The sequence below is a fragment of the Sturnira hondurensis genome, unplaced genomic scaffold (genome assembly GCF_014824575.4).
Source record: "Sturnira hondurensis isolate 20B ecotype Veracruz unplaced genomic scaffold, ASM1482457v3 Scaffold0021143, whole genome shotgun sequence".
NCBI lineage: Eukaryota > Metazoa > Chordata > Mammalia > Chiroptera > Phyllostomidae > Sturnira > Sturnira hondurensis.
The window spans coordinates 24,094,787-24,116,610 of NW_028093774.1; the positions used below are offsets into that span (position 1 = coordinate 24,094,787).

The 21,824-nt window shown below is 52.3% G+C and overlaps 2 protein-coding genes across 8 annotated transcripts in view; one reads left to right on the forward strand and one right to left on the reverse strand.

Annotated features, from left to right (window-relative positions):
- The window catches only part of SLC8A3 (solute carrier family 8 member A3), a 128,038-nt gene extending 122,412 nt beyond the window's left edge, over positions 1-5,626 (forward strand). For 3 of the 5 annotated variants that reach the window (XM_037031546.1, XM_037031547.1, XM_037031550.1), the window contains 2 exons: positions 1,039-1,314; positions 3,662-5,626. In XM_037031546.1, the coding sequence (XP_036887441.1) occupies positions 1,039-1,314; positions 3,662-4,038 (653 nt within the window). In that variant the 3' untranslated portion in view covers positions 4,039-5,626. The remainder of the gene's footprint in view (positions 1-1,038; positions 1,315-3,661) is intronic. The other 2 variants (XM_037031548.1, XM_037031549.1) reach the window with 1 other exon arrangement.
- Positions 5,627-12,689: 7,063 nt separating this feature from the next.
- SMOC1 (SPARC related modular calcium binding 1) overlaps positions 12,690-21,824 on the reverse strand; it is a 133,666-nt gene continuing 124,531 nt past the window's right edge. For 2 of the 3 annotated variants that reach the window (XM_037031554.1, XM_037031552.1), the window contains exons 11-12: positions 19,807-20,051; positions 12,690-14,670 (exon numbers count right to left, since the gene is read on the reverse strand). In XM_037031554.1, the coding sequence (XP_036887449.1) occupies positions 14,654-14,670; positions 19,807-20,051 (262 nt within the window). In that variant the 3' untranslated portion in view covers positions 12,690-14,653. The remainder of the gene's footprint in view (positions 14,671-19,806; positions 20,052-21,824) is intronic. The other variant, XM_037031553.1, reaches the window with a different exon arrangement.

Below are 21,824 nucleotides of genomic sequence, written 5' to 3' on the forward strand. Positions count from 1 at the left end.
AACTTGTACTGCCTTGTCTCTTTTCATGAGGCCTTGTTGTCATAGCAACCCACGGGGTCACATCCCCGAAGCCCCAGAGCCCCTTGCAAAGCACAGCCAGGACAGAGGGCTGTTGCTGCTACCCCACTTCTCACATCACCAGCTTCGGATGCTTCCAGTTCCCCCTCTAAGGACCTTCCTTTGCCCCTGAAGAGACAATAAATGGAATATAGGCCAAAAAAACCTAATCCCCTCCCTTTTCAAATGAGGAAACTAAGGTTCAGGAACAAGAGGTGACTCACCCAGGTAACAGCTTCTCTTCGTGGCAAAGTAGAAACTGGAGCCCAAGTGTCCTGGCTCCTGCTCTTTTGAAACTTGGCTCCCACGAGCTGTGTCCAAACACTCCAGAGGTTGCCCTTGATGAGGCACCAGCGTGCCTCCGCGCATCCTCTCCTCCTGGTCTGCTGAGTGGGCAAGTCTGCCCGCGTCTCCTGCCAAGGACAAACAGAGCCTAACTCTGCTCTGTCCCATGGGATTTTTGGAGGCTGGCACTGGCTCTCTGGTAAACCTGCATGATCTGGAATGACAGTTGTCCCTCTGGGAATGGATAACGACCAGAACCACAAGGTTATTGCACCAGTCATGTCAGGGAAATTAGAGAGGAGCCCCACTGGTGTCTAGTGGAGAGTGGGCACACCACTGATTTCACTTTTCTTCACCTAGGCAACCAGTGTGGCCCGCTCCAACCACTCTCTCTCTCCTCCACCGCCTTGGCCCTTTGGTTCTCCCACACTAGCTTTTAATCTCTGTCCTCTCTTGTCTATTCCCCCATCCTCTCCACCCACTGTCTATTCAACTTGACCAGTGGTGCACTCCAGCTCATTTCCCATCTCTCAGGTGCTTGCTGGTGCCCATGCCCTGGCCTGTGCCAGTGGTCCAGGAGGGAGCTGGAGGCTCCCCCCAGCTGCTGACACCTGTGATGTGGCTTAGACTCTATCTTCTCAAGAATGGGGATCTGACCTCGCTGCCCTTTCCTGGGCCTGTTTATCTCACCTCTAGCAGGGGATGAGGATGAGGATGAGTCAGGTGAGGAGAGGCTGCCGTCTTGCTTTGACTACGTCATGCACTTCCTGACCGTCTTCTGGAAGGTGCTGTTTGCCTGCGTGCCCCCCACAGAGTACTGCAATGGCTGGGCCTGCTTCGTCGTCTCCATCCTCATCATCGGCATGCTCACGGCCATAATCGGGGACCTGGCCTCCCACTTTGGCTGCACCATTGGCCTCAAGGACTCCGTCACAGCTGTTGTTTTCGTGGCATTTGGCACCTCTGTACCAGGTGAGAGTGAGGGATGCTTGAGAATATTACTGGGTTTAAGTGACCCCCACCCTCTGCCTAAATATCTCCCTTAATATCTCAGATCTGAGCTTAACAGAACCTCTGCCCCTAAGGTGCATAGAAGTCAATCAAAGTGATTAATGACACCACTACTAGTGATAGCCAACATTTCTTGAGCAGTTGGATGTGTCAGGCCCTAAGCAATTTACATATTTTATCCTTGTAATGCTCACCAAAACCATATTCAATAGGGACCGTTGTTAGGCCCACTTGACAGATAAGGAAACGGAAGCCCACAGAGGTTAAGTTTCCTGCCCAAACAAGTGGCTCAATTTTTTAACTTTCATATTGTATTAATAGGCCACCAAAAATTTAACTCAAAGAATGTAGATGGCGCTCTCCTTCCGTCTCCCTCTGGCAAGCCCCGAGAAGCTATAGCTTAGCCTGTATGAAGACGTCATAATAGATGAATGCCCACAGCATTGCTGGCCCTTTTTACTTAGAAGGACACCTGTGAGCACAACGTGTCTTCCACGAGGACAGGCGAAGGAAGCTCAGCGATCTCGTGTCCTCTCATATGATGAATTACATATTCTTTTTTTCTTACAAATACCTGAAGGTGAACAGGAACAAGCATGCATTTATTCATTCATTAGACCAATGTTTACCGAGCCTGAGAGAGTCTTGTGCTAGTGGCGGGGGTGAAAGTGGGAGGTAAGACACACAGGTGTCCCCTCTCCACATGGAATTTTATAATCTAGTGACAGAGATTACACTCAACTGCCATAATTAAAATCATCTTAATAAGTTCCATGAAGAAAAAGTACAGATGCTGTACAAGTGTAAAACAGGAGACCGGGGATAGGCTGGGTCAGGGATTGCTTCCAAGACAGGACATACGTAAGCTGGTCTGGAGCAATGAAGAGCAGTTAGCAGGTGGCAGGGTCTGCATTAGCTCAGGCTCCTTACTTGAACCCTGAACTCCTGCCAGCCTTCCAGTCGCCACAGGAAGACAGAGCATCTTCCTACACAAGAGTTAGGCTGAATCTCATCACACAGTACTCTGCTGGCTCGGCCCAGGAAAACCCTTCCTGGCCCAAGAAAACAAATCCTTCTGGAGAGTAATGGAATCCTCTCCACACCACAGCAAAGACCAATGGAATTATTTATATGTTGGTGATGCAAGAGGTTTGACTATTATGGAAATGCATCAAGTTGTAGAAAATTAGATGGGCAATCCAGGGCAGGCTGTGGAGGACAGCCTCTGATCTCTGTTTTCCAGGTCTCAAGGGACTGGAACTACCAGAGAGGAAGGAGCAAATGGGGAAAAAGAACAGATGTGGGGAGAAATTACAGAGGATCAGAGGGAAAAAAAAGCAAGGTCATAGGCAAGAAAAGGCAAGAAGTTTTCTCTAGGAGATCTGAGAAAACTGGCCACAAGGAGGCAAGCCAGGACCACAGGGAGAGTTTGGGGCACCTCCAAGTTCTTGCAGTTGGTCCAGGGAACAGCCAGTAGCTATAGGGGCTTGAAGAAGGTGATGCTAGGGTCTACTCTGCTAAGTTGGTGGCTTTGGTTGAATCTCTTTGGACATAGGATGATGGTATGCAATGGGCCCTTCTGTGAAGGGTTCAGGATCAAATCTCTTGGTAACTTCCCATTTGACCTTGGGTAGCTTCTTTGATCCTATTCTCCTTACCTGTGAAACAAAAGGGTGACAAGATGTCCTTCTAGTGCCTACAATCCATGCCAACATCCAAAGTCAAACAGCCTGTAAGGCCATGTGTTCACATACTAAGTGCAAAGGCAATGCCCCCTCTTTCGTGAGTCCACACAGCTCACCCTGCAAGTCCTCATCATGGTTCCCAGTATTTCCTCTGGCCACCTAAATCCAGCAGCACCTAGCACAATGCTGAGGCCACAGGCCTTGAGCAATGAATTGTGTATCTAAGTAAAATGCCCTAGGTGACAGTTACCATCAGGTATCTACTCTAAGGCACTTCCCAGGATTTCTAGGCTCCAGGGGAACACCTTCCCCTGGATAGTAAACCTCCTACTATGGGATAGTAAACCTCCCTTACTGAAAAAATCGTCAAAGGGAACAATAAACTCACTTGGGAAATATCAGGACCACCAAAGCCCTTAGGAATCTTTCAGACTCTGACAGGTGAGGAACGGGAAGCTCAGAGAAGTGACATGACTTGTCCCAGGCCACTTAGTTTGCTAACAGCAGAGCCACTTCTCCTTCCTGGGTTCAGTTCGCTGGCCCAAGCTGCCTTTTGGATGTAAAGGTAGGCCGTCCTCATCTCAGCCTCCCTGCAGCTCCCATTTATCTCTGCCTTTCTCCAGATACGTTTGCCAGCAAAGCTGCCGCCATCCAGGACGTGTATGCAGATGCCTCCATTGGCAACGTCACAGGTAGCAACGCAGTCAATGTCTTCCTGGGCATTGGTCTGGCCTGGTCCGTGGCCGCCATCTACTGGGCCATGCAGGGACAGGAGTTCCACGTGCCTGCAGGCACACTGGCCTTCTCCGTCACCCTCTTCACCATCTTTGCGTTTGTCTGCATCAGCGTGCTTTTGTATCGCCGAAGACCCCACCTGGGCGGGGAGCTAGGTGGCCCTCGTGGCTGCAAGCTTGCCACGACTTCGCTCTTTGTGAGCCTGTGGCTTCTCTACATACTCTTTGCCTCACTGGAGGCCTACTGCTACATCAAGGGGTTCTAAGCCACAGATGAGGCCTTGAGCAGGCCAGGCCTAGGACTTCTCCTGCAAGGACACTTCCCCACCAGGGACCTCCCCGGGATGAGCAGCCCTGGAGAGGCAGCTTCAGGATGGGAGCCCCAGGAACTTCACGCAACCTGCGCCCTGGCGGTGATCTGGAAGGGCAGTCTTAATCCGTCAAACAGAATGGAGGAAACATCCACTGTACTGAGTATTTAATTCAGTACAAACCAACAACAGCAACAAATCCACCTCCACCCATCTCCCCACCTGTGTCCCTGACCCAGAGCAAAGGTCAGATCCTTTGTTTCGCCTTCTGGTTATTCCTGTGCTTTTCTACTTTCCTTGAGGGCAGGGAGGGTTCCTCCTTTTTGTCCCATACGATGCCCCCCTATTCCCTCACTCAGCTGGTGGGTTGTGAAAGTGAGGCATAGCCATGTGGCTGGTTTGGGGTTCTCTTTTCATGATGAAAATGATGACAAGGATGATTGTCATCACTATTGTGGTTGCTTTTGTTTTTCCATCAGATTTTGCTCCTCGTCCGTTTGTTTTGCCTTTTCTTTCTGACGGTAGCACCCAAGGTGCTGTGAAGGAAGGTCTGAGCTGAGGGACAGGGGCCATGAATTCTCACACCCTCTCCCACTCCCTGGGTGGCAGGTGCCTCTGGCTCCATCACGGTCCTGTCCCCCATCTCCTTTTTGCCTCTGAATTCTTAGGTGGACTGATAGTCATTTAGGTGGAAGTCGGTTTGTGCGCCCACGCAGGGCACTAAAAGACAAGGGTGGTGTCTGGAGCAGGAGGAGCTTCACAGCTTGTGTCAAAATCAAGTTTAAAAGAAAAAGTCATTGTTCTCTTTCCTGCCAAGCCTTTCAAATTCTGTCTCATGGTGTCAGTGCCTATATGCTTCTTCTGCGGAAAGACCCACCAAACGGGAGATATGGGGCAAAAATAAGAATGGCGTGATGACAGAGGGCAGTTGGAGAAACAAAAGTGGTTTTTGCCTTCTTGAGTACCTTTGGCTCCGTAATCTGAGGCAGGAGAGCAGGCATATCCCACTAGTGAGAATCTTTAAGGGGGAAGATATGTAACATGCCAGTGCCTCTGAGAAAGGTCGGCGTTGCCACCCCGGCTGTCGGGTGCACCACACCGAGGGGTCTGACTGTATTTCTTGAGGGAATGTGAAAACTTAGAGGTCTATAAGACAGCAAGGGGCTCCTTTCACTTCTCCTGGATCCCTAGGTTATGTCTGAAAGCAATTTCACATGATAGGGATGGGAATTCCTCATCTCTCCCACATTCCTTCTTATTTTTAAACCCCCTGAAGCTCTTTTTCCAGCCCGTGGGCTATTTCTCACCCCAGTAGGCGGGATGTTAGTTGCCAGAATCCCATGGAGCCTGGGTGTCTAAAAAAAGAGATTGCTATGCCCTCAGACTTTCTCCCAACTAATTTTGAATGGACCTGGCTTTAAAACACACACACACAACACACAACACACAACACACACACACATACAGACGTGAGATCGCCACAAAACTGCTCACAGAGCTTTCGGCTTTCTGCATTGACATAAATACATTTTTTAAGGGGAAAGGGAAATAAAAAAAACACCTGTTTAATTTTAAACACATTTTTTAAGAAAAAGAAATAACTAAAAAGAAACCGTGCTTATGTCATAAGCTATGTTGACACTTGCCAGTGGAAATGTTGGGTTGGTTTAAAAAAAATAAAAGCTCTACTTATATCTCTCTAAATACAGCTTGCTTCACCCTGTGTTTCTTCAAAAGGTCCAGGGAGCCACCTTGGGTTCCTTCTGGAGCAGATGTGGTTGAGGTGAAGGTGTCACCTCCTATTTGTATCTGTCATCTCCTCAGATGCCAGTGTGCTGGACACAATAGTTTTAAAGCCAAAAATACTTCAGGGAAGTTCCACTTGTCAAAATCTGGACTTCAGGGGCTAAGAACATCTGCAGTGGAGCTGTGATAAAGGGGAAAGAAACCTTTGTGAGAGAAGGGCGTGGTGGGGCAGGATTCCGGCTAGACAAACAGTGCCCCGAATTTATTAATAGTTGTATTCATTCATTTGTTTGCTCCTCATTCACTCATCAATACAAGTGTATTTCTATGCACTGAGCTTCATTCTGATGATGCCCAAAGAGTAAGATAAAGTTACAGCTGTCAAAAAGCTCACAGTCCAGAGTGGGAGGTAAAACACCTTTAACCAAGGCTCTTCTGCTTCTGAGAAACTGAAACCTGTTCAACGAGTTGGAGAAATGGCGATATTGCAAAGGCCTGGGTGGGGGCAGGGGGCACAGCCTGACAGGGGGCCCTGAAAACCCATAGGAACTGAAACCACTGTCCCTTCCCCAAAGCACCTCATCTCTTCCTTGCTTCCTTCTCCCTGTGGGCCAGTCCCCTCCTCTTCCCTCCCCAGCTGCTCCCTTTGCTTTGCTTGTCTCATACATGGCCCAGCACAGCCATCAGCCTTGATGCTATGTCATGACCTGGTAGCTCCACCTCCCCCAAACTAACAGACTAACTTTTTAGTCTGAGTGCAAATTTTCACTGAAGAAAATCTGGCTACTTCCCCACCCGCAAAAGTCCATTCCCAGAAAGTGCAGTTCTCTGCAGAAAACTGTGTTATGTGGTTGGGGTACCTGCAGATGGGTTGCTTTTTGTCAGGTGTCTGCCCTTGGTCTGAACAACTCAGGTAAGAAGAGGAGGGTAGCGAGCACATTGTATGGTCTAGGGTCCCTTCCAAAAGCCAAGTGATGGGAAGGAGCCAATGAAGCAGATGAGCCAACTGAAACAGATCAAGAAGAACAGTATTTGGGGGTAAACGAAGGCAATTGTGTTTACCGTAAGCTATGGAGTTAGTATGCTTAGGCTGCCATAACAGAATAATATAGACTGGGTGGTTTAAACAATAAAAAGTTATATTTTCACAGTTCTGGAAGCTAGAAGTTCATGATCAAGGGGCCAGCAGGGTTGGTTTTTGGTTTGGCCCATCTTCCTGGCTTGCAGATGGCCATCTTCTCACTGTCTCCCTTGCGCAGGGAGAGAGAGATCTCTGGCCTCTCGTCGTCTTTTTATAAGGACCTTAGTTCTATTGGATTATGGCCCCACCCTTATGACCTCATTGAACCTCCTTAAAGGGCCCATCTCCAAATATGGTCACATTGGAATTTAGGGCTTCAACCTCTGAATTGGAGGGGACACAAGTCAGTGTCCTCCCCTGAGGGACTTAGATCACAGGGCAGCAGTGTGATCTGATTTGCCTTTTAGTTGCTCAGTCTGAACTGTCTGCATTGTGGAGGGTGGTCAAGCAGTAGTGGATGGAATGGAGACCAAAGGCCATTTACAACTATTGATTTCTGCAGGAGGCAGACGATGTTGTGGAGACGATGTTGTGGAGAGGAGGGCCCAGGCGAAAGAGAAGTAGGAGGGGAATTTATAGGACACAGTGAGGAACATAAGGAGGGAAGGACATTGGAGGGAGGAGGCAAGGAGGGCTGTGGGGTGGGCTTGGGGGAGTGGCTGGCTGGCACATCCAGTGCTGATGGGAGGCAGATGGAGAGGATGTGCCTGGCTTTAGGCAGAGTGTGTTTCCGGGCCTGTGGGGCACCCAAGCAGGAGGGTCCAGGAGCCCGGGCTCCACAGAGACCTGGGCTGGAGTCTGAGACTGGCACAGTCACGGTGGCAGATTTCAGGTGCAGTTGCTGTTTTCCTGAGTGTCTGGTGTGCACCCAAAGGAGCCCGAGTGCTGGCCTGCACATCATTCTAGTCACAACGTGAAAACCCCCAACACCAACTGCCTCGGCAAGACATCTCAGCCTGACCCCAGTCTGCTTTTCAAGTTTGCGGTGTCTCATTCCTTCTGACCCCTTTCCTCTACCCGCCCCACTCTGCTCCAGGCCTTTCATTCCTCTCTCCATTGTCCGCCCCCCCTCANCCCCCCCCCCCCCCCCCCCCCGCCACATCCTCCTCCCCTGGAGCAGGCTCCTCGGGACTTTCTTCATCAAAGTGACCCTTCCACAGGGCTCTCTCGGCCATTCCTCTGATTGCCTCAGGCTTTTCTTCTCCCTCCCCTGCACATCTGCCTCTCTACTCTTGCCTTGTCTGTGTCTTATTTCCTCTCTAAAGCAGACACATTTCATCTTCTCATTTCTTTCTTCCTTCACTGCTAATCACAGCCCCATCATGTGGATCCCCTCCAAGAAGATTGTCTCATGCATGTCCTACTTCCTAAAGGTGTATTTGCTGCATCCCCCCATTCTGTACAGGCCCCTCTTCACTCTGTGGACCCTCAGCCTGTCTGGACCCCTTCTGCCTCTGTGTGTGCCTCCCCATCCCCCCCAAACACACAAACCTCCTTCCATGCCAGACCTGCTGACCTGTGTGCGGTAGAGCAAAGAGCCTGGATGGGAGGAATCTAGGTCTGTGAAAGATGAAGGGAGTAAAACTTTAAAAAGCTGAAGTTAATTCAATGGATGAACCAAAATGAGAAGCTAATCTGACTCCAANCAGCCCCATCATGTGGATCCCCTCCAAGAAGATTGTCTCATGCATGTCCTACTTCCTAAAGGTATATTTGCTGCATCCCCCCATTATGTACAGGCCCCTCTTCACTCTGTGGACCCTCAGCCTGTCTGGACCCCTTTTGCCTCTGTGTGTGCCTCCCCATCCCCCCCAAACACACAAACCTCCTTCCATGCCAGACCTGCTGACCTGTGTGCGGTAGAGCAAAGAGCCTAGATGGGAGGAATCTGGGTCTGTGAAAGATGAAGGGAGTAAAACTTTAAAAAGCTGAAGTTAATTCAATGGATGAACCAAAATGAGAAGCTAATCTGACTCCAAGTCCAGGATTCTTTCTGAGACACCTGGGAAATGAACAACAGCAGGCAGCTAAGTCCACACTCCCTCACCTGCTCTCTCACCTCAGCTGGCCTCTTGCTGCTCCCCAGGGGTTCCCTCATCATCTCCCACTGACCCCCTCCCACCCTCCCCAAAGAGAATGCTGCAGAGCCTTCCTGCCCCCCTGCCCCAGGCAGCAGTCCTGCTGCGCAGGGTCCTGGTCCCCACCAGGTCTGCTGCACACCCCTCAAGGGTTTTGAAGCAACTTATAATCAAGGGGGTCATCTAAAACCTTCTGGAGTCATCTCGGCCCTCTACCTGGGTCTCAAGAGTGACCTTTCAGAAAGCAGAGTCCTGCCTTTAACAGGGTGGGGGGGCAGTGACTGTAGGGAAGAATTTCTCAACACTGGGGGGTGGGGAGGATGGGAGAACTGGAAAGGCTGGGGTTTCCATTTGCAGCCACCTGCCAAGCTCCATGAAAAGGGCCTGAGTCCTTCCATGGTGCCAGGATCGCAGAGGGTGAAATAATGAGAGAAACGGGCCACTCGCAGAAATTTAGAGGATGTATTTACACAGAGGCCTGTGTGAGGAGCGGGGATGAGTGGGTCATCAGGGGTCCTGTGTGGCCTGGGGTAGATGCCCCAAGGACAGAGTTGTCTGGGGCAGCAGGCCCATTAGGATTCCGATGGTAGGAGCCTGGGGATCCCTGAGCCTGGGGTTGGAACCCCCAGGGGACTCTCGGGGATCCTTTGCATCTATCACTAAACCCATCATAACACGACTTTGATGGGTAATATTTTCTACTTCCCAATAATTAAGGCCCAAAACGAAGAAGAAAAGATGCTAAGTATCCCGTATTCCTAAAAACAACCGTTGTGGCTGAGCACCTTCCCCAGTGATAGATACTCGAAATAGCTCTGCAACCAGCCCCCCCCCCCCAAGTCTCTATCTACAGAGAAGGGTGGGGGTGGAGAGGAGAGAGAGGCAAGAATCCCTGGATGGCTTCCTCTCCTCCTGCTTGAACCTGAAAAAGCAGGAGGTTCCCAGAGAATGGGTGCGGGCCTGACCTCTCACTTCCCAATGGACCTCTGTGGCCACAGACTTACTGATCAGCCTCCTCTACCTAGTGAAGCTGGGGAGGAGAGAACTGGGAGAGACACAGAGCCGAGATCGGAGTCGTTGAGAATCAGCCAGCACCTCACCATTAAGTAGAACAAGGAGTGTGAGTTGCCCACAGGTGAGTAGACACCCCAGCAGGGAGCAAGGCATGGACCATCTCACAGGTACACAACCAAAGGCAGTGACCTTTGAGTGGACTTTCCACAGAAAGGGCTTGTGCAGTGGGATGTCCCTTCCCTAGGATCTGACCTGGGTCCCAGCATTTGGGCACCGACCGCACAGTGGACACACCAGCCCTAATCTGGGAAGCTGCACAGTGATTAAGAACCAGGGTGCAATTACCACATTGGCTTTTTTTTTCCCCTTTTTGCCTCCACAATCACTGGAGGATGGAGCCTCCCTCAGCTTGGAGTCCTGAGTGAGGACGGTGAAAAACAGCGCCCCCTGCGGATGTGATGGCTATGCTGCAGGAGTGATTGAAGCCACTGAGGCTGGGAAGTGTATGTTACTGCAGTGTACGCTGGTCTCTCCTGACAGGTTCTCACGAGTCCTTTCTCAATGTGCCCATCATCTTGTGGGGAGACCACATGCAAGTATCCAGTGCCCTTTCACCATCGCGTGTGAGTGATTGGGGTTGTCCGGGTCAGGGTGCCACCCGCAGGACCATGGACCATTAGCTGCAGTCAAGGCTCTGGCTAGGAAGACTGCAAGCAAAGTAAGCTTCACCGGGTTAAAGGAAGGAGGAGGGTGCAGACGGGAGGTCTGTGGCTGTGCTGATGAGGTGCTGGCTAGTGTCAGGGTGCTTGCCTAGAGCTGATGAGACATCACAAGAGATACCTGGGTTACACAGGCTTTTAGTAGGCAGGCATATAACCAAGGTCACAACCCCTCATGTATCAATTCATGAGTCGCACGAAGGGGTGCAGTGACCCAAGCCCTAGAATTAAGGGCTTGATTTGGTGGCACTACATGCAAAAGGGAATGTTTTGCTTGTCCTCACCTACACTCAGGGGAAAAGCCGAATAATACCACAGAGTGGAGGGTCAGGGTGCCTGGGAAAACTGGCTTCCTCCATGGGCACACTTGTGGCCTGGTGGGTCATTCAGGAACTTGGGAAGAAATGACCAGATGACCAGCCTGGCTCTCTCTGGGTTTTTTCTACAAGGGAGCTGGTGCTGCCAGCTTCCCAGCCCACCCCGATCCCCTAGGGAACCAGGGTGGTACCAGCACCTGAGGGGCCCTGCCAAGATGGCCAGCCCAGCCGCAGTGACCTTCTGACTCCCCAGCTGACAATGCCACGTTTCCCCCTCCCCACAGAGGCTGCACTTGGTGCTGGAGCCTCTTGGCGAAGGAAGAAACAGGACGGGCCTTTTACTTTTCCTTGGCTCGTGGTCTTGCTGCGGAGAAACCAGGTTTTGTTTGTTTGGTTGTGTTTTGTTTTTTGAGAAAGCAGTGGAAAGCTAAATGGCCCACAGTCAAGTGTGAGCTCAGACCCGCCCCCTTCCCACACCAGGCTGGTCTCTCTGCAGGAGGCCAAGTCATCCCCAAGTCTCCCAGGAGGATCCCGCATAGGCAAATGCCTCCCTTATTTCTTTTCCCCAAATCCCTAAAGTTGACGACAGTCCTCTGCAAATCAATGGCTCTTAAGAAGACTAAACTGCTCAGAGGGGGGAAAAATGCACTCACAGCTAAAGGCAAGCACCTGGGGTCAGGGCTGGGCAGGTAAGAAGGCTGATGCTCTAGCCCCTCAAAGGAGGCAGCTGGGGGAGTGGGCAGAGCTCTGGGCCTGGACTCAGAAAAGTCCGCCTTTAGCAGCTGGGTGCAACCAGCAAGTCATGAAACTCCAGCGTCTGAATCCACTTGTGTGAACGGGGAGCCTGTCTCTCTGGGCCGTGGCGAGTGATAAATATGACAGGGCCTGTGACATAGCCAACACAGTGTCCCACCGGAGGAGGGAGGGACCCATGTGATCACATTCAAAGGCTTAGACCCTTTCCCAAGAAAGCATAGCTAAAGGAAGGATGGGGAGAGACTTTTTCCAGGGGAAATACCACCTGCTCACTAGCAAATGACGAGCGTGCAGAGTGCAGCAAAAGAAACAGGGAGGTTCTCAGAACGTGGCAAGAACCATTCCTGGGAAAGCTGGGAGCAGAGAGAGGGGCAGGAGGAGAAGCTGCCAGGAGCCCTGGAGAGAATCGGGAGCTTCGTCTTTGCTGCCAGGCCTCACCTGAAGTCCTCCAGCTCTGAGATCCAGACCAGCTGCCTTGGTCTAAATATATCCCTACAACAATAGGGCACAGCTGGCGTGAATCACACTGGGGGTCTGTTCCCTATGTAGAGCATCACTGTGGCCAATGTGCCCACTCCCACCAGCCTGAGGCCACGGAATGGGCTTCCCCCAGTGCCACCCCCAAAGTGCTGCCAGTGACACCCCCTACATTGCAGGATGGTTTGGAGGGAACAGCTGTGTGGGTGGGGTAAGAGGGAGAATTACACAGAGGACACAGACATGGCAGGCAAGGGCAGGAGGGCCAGTCCATGTCCTCACAGCAAAGCGCAGCGCCACCAGCAGCCAGGACTTCCTAGGATCGGAGTGGAGGGCAGCCGGGCCCGGGAAAACATCCAGACCTTCTAGGAGGTGAAGCGATCAGAGGAAGCCACCCGAAGAAAGAGGCAACAGCCACCAAGGTTTACTCACTTTTATTTCTCATAAAACAAGCTACTAATAGTGTCCCTCCCCCCTCACAAAGGAAACCACGAACACAGCCTACACACAGGTGAGAAAGAAGGAGCCTGGGGGAGACTCTGGCTTCTACAGGGGGAGCCTTCTCTGTGTTGACAGGTTTCCTCTAGGCCAGAGCAGGGGACGGGTCTCCTGGACGGTCCATCCAGCTCCAGCACACCGAGTCCTCTGGGCCAGGCTGATGGGTGGGGCTCCCTTTTCCCCTTCCCGTGTTGGGACTGGGGCCTCCAGTCATGCCCGAGGCAAGCTCTAGGACTTTTGCCTGGACAGCCAGAACCTTCAGACCATATCCCCAAAAGGCCATGTTCCCCCTGAGGGGCCCTCCCCCAAGGCCTTGGGGGAGGCCGGCTTACGAGGCCAAAGCATTCCAAACCAAGGTGGGGTACACAGCCTGCAAGGTGGGTGCACTTATGGGAATGCTGGGCTGGGATACGAGGAGGAGCCAGATTCCCAAGAGCAATCCAACCAGGGCACCAGTCCTGGGGCACCCGCCCTCCCTCGCTGCTGCCATGGCTGCTCATGGGAAGTGGTGCTAAGTGACACTTGCTCTCTGTCTGAATGTGCATCAGTCACCCGGGCAAAGGAAGCTGCACGTCTGCCCCAAAGGCACCCTGGTAAAAAGTCTGGGGACAGCTAGGCCTGCACTTGCCCCAGCTGGGTGGCTGTTCCTGCACTTCCAGGAGGCCCTGGGATTGGCCTCATGCCTGGGAGCCCTTAAAAGCATTTGAAGAAACAGAAAGAACCTCAGTATTGGGTTAAAAAAGAAAACCATTCAGTTACCAACAAGGTGATGGACCCCACTCCTCCCTCAGGCTTGTGCTGACCACTGTGTGGGGTGGGAAGTGGAGGTAAAAACCCAGTCTGACCAGCGGCCTTGCAGGGGGGCCGGGTAGGTCTCAGAGGCCTAGGCTGTGGGTCTGCAGGGCAGGAGACGTCCTTTGGGTGGGTGCCGCACTCCCCAATGGCACTTTCTGTCCTCTTCCTTCTGCTGCTTAAATATTAAACACCCCCTGCCTTTTTCCTCTTTGCCTCCCCCTCATGTTTTACACAGAGTAGGTGCTAAATGTGGGTGAAAAGATTTCCACTGACCTAATGCAAATGCTCCAAAGACACCTGTACCGTGGGTCACTAGGATCCTGGCCTACCTACGGATCTCCGGCCACCTGGGGGTCTGGAAAACAGGGAGAATTTGTGTCTGAGCTAAATGTCACCCCCCTGCAGAGGCAGCTCCCATCCCTCCCCCAACCCAATCCCCCCCTGAAAGGGCCAGCCACGAAGTGGCTCACCAATCTTGACAGTTAGGGCATGGTGCACTCCCCTCTGCACCCCCCTTCTCCTTTCTCACTGGAAAGGACTGAGGGAGCCTGCAGTATAACCCCAGGGCCCCCACCCACATGCAGACGGGGGGCCGTTTCCACACCACCACATGCAGGTGGGCTGGGCGTTGAGCCTACACCTGGGCCATGTGTCCAGAGCTCCAAAAACCCAGAGCAGGGAGAGAGGGGGAACAAACGAACAGCAATGCCAACACCTGTACAAATGAACTATACAATTTACATATATATTTATACACAGTATATAAATCTCTTTCTTCTCAGTCCCACAACACCCACCTCCCAACCTAAAAGTTGTCAGTAGCAGATCCAAAATCTTACAATAAGAGAGAATAAACAGTCTTTCTTCCCTTTCCTTTTCCACTGTGGTATTAGATATTGGTGTTTACAAATGAAACGGAAAAGAGAACACACACAAAGGAGTTATTAAAAGTGCAAACACGGTGGGCACCACTCATGTTACGTGGGATGTGGCGGGGCTGTGGCTGGGCCGTGGCAGTGTCGAGGGTCAGGTGTCAGTGACCCGTCCTGCCTCCCTGGCCTCTCCAGCTGCCCTTCAATCCTCTGCTCCTTAGACGAGGCGTCCTGCTGAGAAGGGGAGTTATGAACAAGAAGAAATTAGAGTTGGGTATATGAGAACTCCAGCCACATTGATCAGTTTCCCGAGAAGAGCAGCCTCTTCCACCTGCTGCTCCATGTGGGGTTGGGCGGGACACGGCCCCTAGACTTACAAATAAGCCCATGTTTTACCAGCCCATCCTTTGCCACCGGGAGGCATCACCATGGCAATGGGCACACATTTGTCATTCCAGAGAAGTAGGCTTTGCCCAGTAAGGACCCTGGGCTTGTGCCCTCCGTATAAACCACACTTCTCCTGGATGCCAGCCTTCCCACCTGGGGCTGGCAGAAGTGACAGGTGCTTGTTTACAGGTGGGGATGGTGGGATTCTCACAGCACTACCCAACCTTCCTCTTGCATCTTCAACAACAACAACAACAACTAATAATAAAATGGGAGGCTAGGTTACTCGGCCAGTCTCTCCATTCCCGCTGCAGCAACCAAAGCTGCATGAGGGGTCCATACAGCAGACCCCAGAAAGAAGGCAACTTACTGAATGGGTTTGTGCCGGTTCGTTTTCCTTGGGGGAAGCTGCCAAGACTACCACTTGCAACAAATAGGAATATATGACACTCAAGTGGCCTTGACCCTGAGAATTGGTCAAGCTTCTTCTATACCTAGGTCCCTGTCACCTCTGAGCCCTGGAATGAATGGACTTGGGAAAGAGCCAGAGGTGGCACCATTGTGCTTCCTGTCCTGTGGGTGCTGGTGGCCCAGCTCTGCCCGAGTGAACCCATTGCCAGCCAACACCATTGAACCAAGTCTTCTTTCCATAAGGCTAGGACCCCACTGGGGTACCTGTTCGGAATTCACTCCACTATGAGCTGAGAAGAGCTTGGGTGTTGGTGGACATTTGCATACTCTTCTTGGGTCCTGGTTCTCCAAGTCGCAGAACGTCAGAGGGGGAAAGAGTCTTGGTGCCCATCTGGCCTAGCCCCTTTACTTGACAACTCTGGAAACCCAGGCTCAGAGCAGTTGAGTGACTTAACTGGGGTTCAAGGTGTGTTCTGCTAACACCCATCCTGACCCACAGGGAGACTTCTGTGGGGCCCAGGTCTCCTACAGGAGGAGTGGGGAGCTAGGAGGCAGGCACAGCAGAAGCTGGACTAGCTCCTGTGACCCCTGGGGTCCAGGTGACTCTGTACACGCCCATCACCCTCTGGGTCAGTCTACAGATGAATTTAGGGCCCCAGCCCTGCTGCTCCTGATCTGCCTCTCTCACAGGATTGCCTTGAGGAGCGACTGATTTCATGCAGGTGGACAAAGGGCTTTGTGGAGGGTGGAGTGGTATGCAATTCACACCCACCCCTGGGTCGTGAACCCACAGGTCCTGTGCCTCCAGTTATGCTAACCTTCCTGAAGACCTGAGGAGGGAGAGAACACGGGGTGGGCTGGGGCGTGGGGCAGACATGGGAACGTCAGTTTTACAGACAAGCAAAACAAAGGGCGAGACGGGCAGGTGGGAGGTGGCAGAGCCGTCTCATCTGCTCTCGTGGCAGCTGCCTCTTCCAGTGGTGAGCGGAGTGACCTACATACACCTGTAAACAGGAGTCTTGCGCAGCCCCGCCCTCCACGCCGAGACTTGGGAAGAACACGAGCAGCCAGCAGTGACCAGCTCTCCCTTGTGAGGGCTCGCTGCGCTAACCCCTTCCCCTAAGTCGGGGAATGAACTCCTAGCAGCAAGTGTACATGATACTTATATAAAAGAACCCAATTATCCCCATACTAGGGTGACGAAATGAGGCTTGGAGTTGGCACAGCTTTTATGTGGTGAAGCAAACTTGGAGGTGGCTCTCTGCTTCCAGAATTGTGCCCCAGCCACCAAGGAGGGCAGCGGGGAAAACAGGCCTGACCCCAGAGCAGGAGGTGTCCTCGGGCAATCCAAGGGGGAAGGCGCCATTTTTCAAAAACGGAGAAACCAGTCTCCACCCTGCCTGTCTCACGGGATGGTGACAGTAATCCCGATAAAGGACCAGTTAAGAAAGAGGCCCGGCTCTCAGAATGTCTGGCCTTTTTTCTGCTACAGAGAATTCAGCTCTCAGTGAGGAGTCTGGTTGCTAAAAATACACGTATTCAGGAGTCACTTCTAAGAAATTCAGTCCTGCAGACCCAAAGCTATATTCACCCTCAACATTGCGTCCCTCCTTCCCCCACCCACTCCACCTCCCCATCTGGCATGCAAGCCCCTCTCTGCCCACCAGAGGGCACCACATGACACCAGATGACCAAGACATGGGCTCCTTTCCGTCCAACCATCTACCCAAGTGGCTTTGTGCAGTTCCCCAGAGCAGAGAGAATGAGGGAAGCTGCTTCCAGCCCCTGGGTGTGTTCCTCCATTGCTACCAATTTGCTTGTGTACATTCACCACGAACCAGATGCTGGGCTAAGTTTTTCACATGCACCATCTTGTTAAATCTCACCAAATGTATGAAGTAGATAACATCATCCCCATTTTGTGCATGAGGAAACTGAGCTCAGAGTTTGGATCACTTGCCAAAGATTGCAGAAATAGTAAGAGGCAAAACTGGAGGCCTTCAGGCCCTGGGCATCAGCAGGGATTGGCAGGTACGTGGTGCCCAGGGAGGCTTCGGTGCCAAGTAGGAGGCCTCCCTGAGCTCCGTAGACCTGAGGTCACTGCACTGTGCCTCCCTAAGCCTGTGTGCTGGGGAACCAGAACCACCAGCATGGGCAGGGGACCAAGGGCAGAGTCACTCCAGACCGCGGAAGTCCACCCTTGCTCGGCCCAGAAGTGCTGCTGGGGAGCCTGAGGTCTATAATCACACCAGGTGGTCTCTCCCCAACATCAGCCTCTGCCTGTGCTCTGTGCAATGAGTGCAGACTCCCAGTGTGTTGAAGCGCCATGTCTCAAGGGGCAACCCCTCACCCATTCATGCCCCCATCTGACAAGGTTCAAGTGGGCGGCTGCTAGGTGCCGAGCACTGGGCTAGAGGGTGGGGATCTGAAGACACAGTCTGTGACTTCAAGGGGGAAACAGAGACGTCAAGGGCAATGCAGTGTGATAAGAGCTGCTGACAGAGGCAATAATCTTATGAAGAAGAGAAATATTGAAATTCTGTTGAGCTTTTCCAATGTCTCAATCACTATGGTAAATGCCACCACTCATGGTCTCACTGAATTGGCACAACGGCCCTATGGGGTAGATGCTATGGTTATTCCCATTCTACAGATAAAGAAACTGAAGCCCGTGTGGTTGTGTAGTGCACGGATGGTGAAGAAGCTAGTCTGCTGCAGAGGCAGGGTCTCAACCATGACCCTTCACTGTGTCTTAGAGACTCAAAGTACTGTGGAGACACAGAGCAGCTTCTTCATCGAATGGGAGTGCCCAGGGTGATGAGGCCACTCACCCCAGAACCAGGGCTGAAACCCAGAGATGGGGGGCAGTTCCCGGGACTGGGTACCTGTGGCAACCCAGCCACTGCCCATGCTGTCCCCTCGGCTCATACTGTCCACCAAGGATCAGAACTAGGGAAAGCCCTGAGGTCTCCTCCTAGGCAACCTCAGCTCTCCCAAAGCTTCCATTTCGAGTGAGTCAGCACCACCCAAACCAGCATCTTCAGCCCAGCCCCTCTGCAAGCTCTACAGACCCACTCATCCTTGGAGTGCATCCCACCTGACATGTCCGCACCATACACATTACCCCCCACCCCATGCCCGCTCTGCTCTTCCTCCATGCTGCCCATCTCAGTGAAGGGACCCCCCATCCTGTTGCCCAAACAGCCTCCATCCCCAGCTCCACCCAGTCACCAAGTCCTGCCCCTCTCAAGTCCCCCCACTCCTCTGCACCCCTGCATGCCCTTCCTGACATGGGCTGGACCTCACGACACCACAGTCTCCTACTGGGTGCCATACTCTTGCTTACCTCCATTCAATTTCCCACACTACAGCCCAGATAATTTTTTTAAGCAAAACTGATCTCTAGTTTCTCAGACTGAGCCCCTTCAACAGCTTCCCACTAACCTTACAAAGTCGAAGCTCACCTTGCTTCCTGCCATCTCCCCTCTCCGGCCTCCTCAGTGTGCCTGAGTCACACTCACATCTTTCAGTTCCCCTCAAACTCTGTCTCCTCACTGCATCATCGTCACCTTTCACCTCCCTCCTCTGACCTGTCTGCTTTGCCAGTGCCTACTCCTTGCTCAGGTGCTGGTTTAGACTGGCCTTGGCAAACTTACCTGTAAAGGACTTGATAGCAAATAGTTCAGGCTTTGTGGGCCATGTATTGTCTCTGGTTTTTCTTCATCTTTTGAAAAAATTACGTCCTTTCAAAAATACAAGTCATCTTTGCTCACAGACCACACAAAAACAGGCCGTGGATTAGACTGGGTTCATGGCCAGGAATTGCTGACCCCTGATTTACACATCAGTCACTCCAAGAAATTCTCCAAGGCCATCTGTCCCCATGCTGACGTAGGCGCCCTTACATATGTCCCTACAGTACTCTAGTACTTGTTTGCCTGTGGCAGAGACAACTGGATGTTGGCCAGAATCCATCCTCTCCTCCTCCTCCTGGGCTCCCAGCCTCCCTTACTGCTGGGTGTGGATCAGTGACTGAGTTCTGGCTAGTGAAACATGAGAGGTAAGAAAGGATGGATTCTCCCCCCTACACGCACAGCTCCACGCTTTACTGCAGGCTGACTGGGGATGCAGGGGGCCCCCACGGCGACCTTGGAAGCCACATGATAAGGATGGCAGAGTCGTTCTTCGCCTGGATCTCAGAATGGCCGCACAGAGCAACCTGCACTCCTTCCCCTCCCTGCACGCCATGACACACTCACATGCACACGCACCATGACCTGGAATCAGGCTGAGCTGTGATGTGGGCAAGGCAGACAGATTTCCACTGTGCTGAGTCCTTACATGTGTGCGTCTTCCTCTGGCCTATCCTAATACACTCTCATAGCACTTATCACAATGCATGTAAACACTTTAATTTCTCCAGTATACAGGCATCTAGCATGAAATGTAACGTATTCCCAGGAAACAGCCAAACAAATGAGTCCCTGGGATCCCACCTACCGGGGCGCCCTTGGTCCCCCTGCCAGGAGGGACAAGTACCGGAAGGTCAGAGTCACCAAGGCAAGCACTCACCTTCTTTGCTCACACCCAGGCAGCCCTTCAGTTCAGGCAGCGAGATGACCTTGTCTTTGTTCAGGTCACAGTAGTCAGTGAACCGCCGGGCACATTTCTTGGGCTTTGCTTTCTTCTTCACATAGCGCTTGAAGGGCTTCATCTCTCGCTTGTTGATGTCGTTGCTGCTGTTGCTGTCCAGCTGGCCGAAGTACCAGTGCACCACTCGCTCCTCCAGGGTGTGGCTGGGGTCTGGCTCTGAGAACCTGGGCCACGGGCAGACGCCCCCGCCCAGAGAACACAGCTCAGGATGCTGCAGAAACCCTCCGCCCATGACTCTCCCCTAGTCAGGTACCAGGGCCCTTGGATGGACAGCCAGGTAGTAATGGCTCCTCCAGCCAAAGGCCTCCAGACCCACTCGGCGTAGCATAACCAAGCTCTCCTCTCCAACCTGAGTCTCCAGCCTAAATGATGCAAGTTCACTGGGTACCTCTTATGACATGACTCTGCCTCACCTTCTACCACAGCCAGGAATGTCCTTGTACAAGATGGGCATTCAAGACATATTGTTTGGATTTAACTCACCTCAGAAAAACAGATTGGGTCTAAATTGTCTGGCCTAGTGTTCCCTGCCAGACAAGCTGTTCTTCGTGCATGAACATGCACATGCGAATGAATGTGACTATGGGAAAGTGTGCTCTGAGTGTGCACCACAGCCCACAACTAGGACAGGCCCTGGGAGGGCTTCCAAAGGGAGAGACGGAGCCCCTTGCCTCAAGCTGCTCGCTGTCTCACGACACAGAGCCAAAAACAGGATGCTCCCATGGGCCATCGAGGTTGGGTATCAAGTACAGCAGGAATTGAGAGAAGGCAGTTAGAATGGACACAGAGAGAGATTCTAAAACCGGCAAGTCCAAGACCTGCTCGAGGCGAGTTTCTCCAGAGAGAGGTTTTAAGTCAGGAGGGCCGGGGTGGGCCCAGGACACCATGTGTTTATTAGGACCCCCCAAGGGATTCTTTTGGAAAGCTAGAGTAGCCATGAAAGCTTCCTGGGGTCTGGACATACCGCAATGACCATGTCCAATGGTCCGCATACATGTGGTGACCATGCAGCGGCAGCGTCTGCACGTGTGACTGTACTCACGGCTCACCCACTGCTTTGTTTACTTATCCCCATCTTCTCCCCATGGGACTCGGGGTTCCAGCTAACACGTAAAACTTTTAAAGCCAATGATGAGTCTATTTCAGAGGGGAGGCTGAGATCTCTGATCAGAAAAACAAAGCCACAGGAATCCCATGTCTCCTGCCCCCCAGAACTGGTCCTGAGTGAAAGAGGTCCAGGCCGTTGCGTTCAAGGTCTTGGCAGCTCTTCCTTGCTGGGGGCATGAGACTGAGCTTGGGAGTTCCATGCATCCAGATACTTCGTCTACCAGGCGCTGGGACAAACAGTGTCGCTACCAAGTGCCAGAAAGAGGACAGAGGGGCTCCGTGTCCCAAAGGGATCCTAGCTCAGGGGTTCTGGGCCTGCCAGCACATTCTGTAGCTGTATTCATCAAGGAAAGTATTCAAGACAGTCGCCAATGTCTTGGGTTTCTTCCTCGGGGTTTGCTGAGTTTTCTAGAAGGGAAGGGACCATCCCCTCCCCTCCCCTATGAACAAGCCACCATATTCCCTCCTCTTCCTACACCCAAGTGATCTTAACATTTAGGGAAAAAGAAGTTTCACTACAAAAGAAAAAAAAAAGCCTGCTGAACACCCAGTCCTTGTTAAGTGGATTGCAGTCTTGGGCAGGCCCCTCGGGCACCCTGGACAGATTCCAAGAGAGCGCAATTAGTGGATCTGCCAGCAGGACCTCAGCGCGCTGGGTTTAATGCAGGGAGGAGCCAGGGAAGATGGAGAGATGGGCTGCCTTGGGCTCACTGGCAATCGGCTTCGTCTGTCCTGGAAGCCAGGCTCGGGAGGTCTTTGCAGCAGGCATGGAGGTATTTAATGCAGAGCTCAGATTTTTGTCTCTGCCAGTGCATGCTATTTGGGTGTCT